The sequence below is a fragment of the Hibiscus syriacus genome, unplaced genomic scaffold, assembly GCF_006381635.1.
Source record: "Hibiscus syriacus cultivar Baekdansim isolate YM2019G1 unplaced genomic scaffold, ASM638163v2 tig00111842_pilon, whole genome shotgun sequence".
Taxonomy (NCBI): Eukaryota; Viridiplantae; Streptophyta; class Magnoliopsida; order Malvales; family Malvaceae; genus Hibiscus; species Hibiscus syriacus.
Genome location: NW_024063197.1, coordinates 94,850 through 100,557, shown reverse-complemented (window position 1 = coordinate 100,557; position 5,708 = coordinate 94,850). Strand labels below are relative to the sequence as shown.

At 33.5% G+C, this 5,708-nt stretch overlaps 1 protein-coding gene across 1 annotated transcript; it reads right to left on the bottom strand.

The window, feature by feature from the left end:
- Window positions 1–4,029: 4,029 nt before the first annotated feature.
- On the bottom strand, window positions 4,030–5,467 carry LOC120172125 (putative E3 ubiquitin-protein ligase UBR7). Its single transcript, XM_039179674.1, has 3 exons — window positions 5,376–5,467; window positions 5,161–5,320; window positions 4,030–4,356 (listed from the first exon to the last, which is right to left on the bottom strand). Exons 1-3 carry the CDS (start codon window positions 5,465–5,467, stop codon window positions 4,030–4,032), a joined length of 579 nt encoding a protein of 192 aa, XP_039035605.1.
- Window positions 5,468–5,708: the final 241 nt, after the last annotated feature.

Sequence of the window (5,708 nt, the reverse complement as noted above, 5' to 3'; positions counted from 1 at the left end):
GTGGCCTGCATAGGGGGACCCAACCATTTGACATCCTTTTCAGGGCTAAATTCCAAATCCATATGACTCAAGCAAGAGTGAGTTTCAATGTTCCAAATTCGTGCACTTTGCCAAAAACACACTCCACTTACCAATCCTCCTAGCCTTCTTTCTATATAAACTCACCAAACATTGCTTTATCAGTACAAAAAAAGTGTAAAAGAAAAAAAAAACAAAGACCCTCTTTTTAGATTGTTTGCCCCTCAAAGATGCTTGCCTTTATTGCTTCATGTTTCGGTAAACTTTTGTCTGGCGAAATCATTGAGTTTGGAGCATCCAAGAGTTCATCAAAGTTGATATACAGAGATGAGTTGAGCAAGAAGAAGCCATTGGTAACAGTTAAGGATGATGAGAAGGATCGAAAGATGAGTAGAGTGAGAGTAAAAGTGAAGATGACAAAGGAAGAAGCTGCTCGATTGCTTTCAAAGTGTAAAGATGGAGGGATTATTGAATTCAAAGACGTGGCTTCTGAGCTTGTGAAACTACCAATGAATCGTGTGACTGTTCTATCCACTTCCCCTGCTACTAATTCATTGCTTCATAGTATCCCTGAAGAGTGTTAGATTAAAAGAATGTTAATTTCAGTTTTCTGGGTTAGATTAAGAGAATATAATTTCAGTTTTATGGGGTTTTTTATGAAGATATTAGTTTTGATGTAATTGGAGAGCCAGTAATGTAAAATACCAAAATAGTAGAAAGTTGGAAACATCCAACGTTCATCTTCCTGCCTCTTAAAAAGTAGTGACCAAATTCATATGCACCGTTGATCTGTTGGAATCCTGGGGATGTGGATGAATAAGGCACTCAAGCTTATCAAAATAGATTAATCAAATTAATCTCTTTAATTGGATCCAATACTGGTTTGAATCATGGATCCAATATCAAGTAAGTCCCTAATTAAAAATCAAAATGAGTCTTTATTTAAAAGGCATAGATCAAATGAGCCATTATTTAAGAAATATGAATGAGTGATTTCGATGTATAAAATCATTTTAAGGTAAATTTGGTCGAGATTTTTCAAATAAAAACTTATTTTTGGGTCCAATTAGAAGGGTTTCTAATTTTAGGCTTCAAATAAAATAAATCCCTATAATTAGAACTGAAAACCAAATGAACTCCTAGTTTGAATCACTAATCGAATGAGTCCTTATATAAGAAGATCGTAATCAAATAAGTTTTTACTTACAAAATCATAGATCAAATGAGTCATTATTTAAAAGATCGTGAAAAGTTCTAATTTTTTAAGGTGATTTCAAGAATTTATTAATAATATTTTAAATAACAATTCACTTTATTCATAATTCAAAGCAATAACTCGTTTGGTTCTTAGATATAACTAAAAACGACTTATTCTATATATAAGCCATAATTTTACATACAATGACATGATAAAATTATAGGAATGAATAACATGTCCTAATAAGATACATTTAACTGAAATCCCCTTCCAAGTATGGCCACCGATGGCTTGACTTGTTGATTTTATCCGATTGATCATTTTCTATGATGGAGAAATTTCCTTTTTTTCCCTCTCTTCTGTTAATGTTTTGCATGTATTGAATATTCTTGTATTTGAATGGAGCTTTCGTTTTCAACTAAGAATTTCCTCTCTCTTTTTTCTCTCTTATTATCATAACTCTTCATCTTCACCGTTAGTCCATAATTTCATGCAGGAAAACGCTTATATCTCTTTGAAAAAACAGCCCCTTTTCCAAAATATATGGAGAAAATTTATGTATTCTACAGTTTGTTTGCAAGATAGTTTAAATTAAAATATTTTAATTAATTTATATAAATTTAAATTATCAACGTGTTAAATTTTATATGAATATATATGACATTTTATATATAAAAAAATGGTATAAATATTATTATAGATCTCTTCCGCAAATCATATCTTTTGAGATACGTATTTTCTATCCACGATTAAATCTATTATATTGTGGTTATATCGATTCATTTTATCCATTTAAAAATAGTCATCACTATGTCTTGCATCATCCCTCAAAGCCTATATAAATCCCATGCAAAAGTGAAGAGGGACTTTAACCCCTTTCTCTATCCCAGGATTTAAATCTTCTCGACTACTTATCTCTGTCTTTAACTTATTACCGTTCTTCCGTTCTCACAAAAGCATCAACTATAATTTTTTTTTCCTTTCTAAATCAAATATTAAATGCACGAATGCAATTTGGAGGTAAAATTGATATAGGTTAATAATTAAGCAAAATGCAGAGATGGAACATGTCGTTGATTAAGAGGTAGATGCAGCGAATTCAACACGTCACGATACCGTTGAAGTTGATTTGGGTAGGGACTAGAGGGCTTAACTTCTGCAGACAAATTTAGGTTTGTTTTGATGAAAGCAGACAAAATTAGGAAGCCTTTAGTAAGACCGCGTCAAACGTTGAAAAGACTGAATCAAAGTCTTTAGCATAGTTGGGAAGGCCAAGAGGGGACTTTAAATCACAACTCCCTACCACTTTTCATAAATTAAATGGTATCATTTTCTATCTATTATACCTTTAAATTGACTTTTCAAATATTTCTCCAATTAAAACATCACATTAACTTGTAAATTCAATGCTTTAAATAATAATAAGACTAGAGTGCGAGTTAAACGCAGTGTTTTGAAAACCGGACCGGACCAGCCGGTTCAACCGGGAACCGTTTCCTAGTCCGATTCAATCTACACCGGTTGAACCGCTACTAGTGAACCGGTCAGAACCGCTGAACCGTTCGAATCTGACCGGCTGAAAACCAGAAAAAACCAGAAAAAAACCGCCAATTTTGTTTATTTTTTTAAAAAAAAATTAAATCAAACGACGTCATTTGTTAAACGAGCCAAGTCGAACTCAAGTATTGTTGAGCTCGACTCGAACTTGAAAACTTTAAAAGTAAACTCAACTTGACTCAAACTCAAGAGTTAAAAATTATCTAGTTCAACTCAAACTCGAAATATAATATTGAAACTTGAACTCAAAAAAAATTTAGAAGCTAGATTGAAGTCTAAAATTCGAGCTTGATTGAAGTGAAAGAATAGTTCATTCAATGCTCACCAAAAGGCTCCATGATTTTGAATGTCAAATTAACTCTATTATTTATAAAAGTTAGTTGTGATGCTCTTCTATGTTTCTTAGCCATGTGAGATTGTTTTGTTTTCATATTTATAGTCTTTAGACTTTTGGGATGATCTTATATGTTTCTTAGCCATGTGAGATTGTTGTTTTTAAATTAAACCAAACAATATCATTTTGTTATGATTTTTTTAGCCCCAAATTTATTTTTTAATTATAGTTATATATAATTATATTTATTATTTAATATGTTTTACCTTAATTATTATGTTGTAGTTAATTTGAATCATTTTGTTTTACTTGATTTTATGGTTTTTAACTTATATATGTTATGACTTGCTTTGAATATGACTTGTGATATAAAAAATTATTTTTTATTAAATATTTTTAGTATTTTTATTTAATTTTTTAAATAATTATGACGTCGTCCGGTTCTTCTGACCGGTCGAACTGGTTCGACCGGTTGAACCAGTGAACCGATAGCATGGCCGGTTCGCTAACCGATCCGATTCTGAAAACCATGGTTAAACGAAGCACACGTATTATGAACCCATAGCAGAACTTTAGCAAATACAGAAACACAATTACTTAATACAAGTCATTAATAACAACCCGCAAAATGGTTCAAAAGTAACATTACAGCGTTCTAACTTGAAACAACCTAAATATTTGCATAGCATTTCTTTTCCTCATCAACTGCATATCCAACTGATAAAGAGATAGCCTACTTACTACACACGCCGCCTTTTTTGTTTTTAAGGTTCTCGAAAATCTGGTTCACAACAGCTTCTGTTATTGCCTTCGAAGGATCAACCGACCCCTAATGGTATAGATAAATCTTAGTGGCAGTACATTTGCCAATGATTTTAAGTTTTAACCGCAAAATCAGAACACTGTGTAATTATAAAGGACATCAGGCAAACCCTGATGAAGAATAAGCATTATACGAAACTGTCGGACATGCATCCAGCTTACCAACCTTATCAGGAGAACTTTGGCAGATATGCTCCTCGTGAAACCAGTCCTCACACATACAGCACTGTATCATCTCTTCTTGTTCCTGGCGATCTGGATCTGGATAGGGACGATTGCAGGTGCAGTAGACACCTTTGAAGTTGTGATTATATGAATTCTCGCTACTCTCTGCATCCTCATTTGGGAAAAGTTTACACGAGAACTCTCCAAATTTGGAATTTCCACAATCACACCTAAAACTTCTCTTGGTCCAGAGTTCCAAAATCTTGAATTTCAACCAAAAAATATCTCAGGCATTCATGCAAGCAGATATAATAGGATATGATGTTTATACAAAGAACACTCAAAATAAGGAAGCACATGCTTAGTGACAATCTTTTGTAAATATAAACTCCTAACATGCATAACGTGAATCTCATGCTCAAGTAAGCATGTGCAGTTTCAAATGCAACCCAGCAAATATAACTTTATTCAGTACTCAAGTAAGCATGCCAAGTTTCAAATAGCAATGGGATCTTTAAGAATGAAACCTTATGTTTCCCACATTTGAACCAGACAAGCATTCTTAAACCAATCCATCATTTATTCCATTATAAAACATTAAAAACTAATAATGATAATGTCCCGTTATTGTTCCAAAGAAGCAGGTGAATGGGTAAATGATATGAATAGAGTTAGTTATTGGAAGAATGCAATTAATGCCAATCAGCAGCGACAACCAAAAAGGAAGTTATTCCAACTAGAAAGGAGTAAAGGGGAAAAAAGGTATTGGTAGACAATGGGAACACATTCTTATATTTAGTAATAACATGACTTACTAAACCAGCCTGAAACAGACATACAGTAAGCAAGATCCAGAAAGTGGAAACTATAAAACACAACTGAAAAGTCACCGTCAGCGGGAAGCAAATGCTCAGAGTAAATTCCACTTGAATAAAATAGTGATTCAGCATCTTCTTAAGAGTTGTATGGTATTAGCAACAAGTTAAAGTTTAGCATCTAGAAAGAAAGAACAAAATAAGTGAAGGTGTTTCCCACACGCCAAAAAGGGTAATGCAAAGGAAAATACCTCATGTCCGTCATGGCAAGACAAGCAACAAGCAGTGCATATTCCGGCATTCCCATCAGGAGTGAATGTGAGGCATGAGAAAATTGCCTGTCTCTTCATGTAACCTTTAGAATAGGTACACTCATCACCTTCATCTCCGCCCAAAACCAAACCGCCTCCTGTAGATTGAAAAGGTAACAAATTAAATATTGCCCAACAGGATATATAACTCAAATAAGGTTTTTACCTGCTCTTCTTCTTCGATGCTCTGGAGATACTCATTGATTGACACTGTCTGTTCGCCATCATCGTCGAACTCGGCAATCATTTTACCATAACACCAGGATCTTAAAAAAAATTCACCGGTACTCCAACTTGAAATCCAATGTTAAAAATAGAAAATTTTAGCATAACGTTTTTTTGAAAAGGAACGGCGCACCCCATAACAGGAAACCCTAACATCGAAAAAGATTAACTTTTCAGTTTCAAATAACAGAGGTTAAACCGTTTGATAAGGTATTAGATTCTCGATTACCGAATTAGATTCCAGTTGAGGGCGTGAATGATAA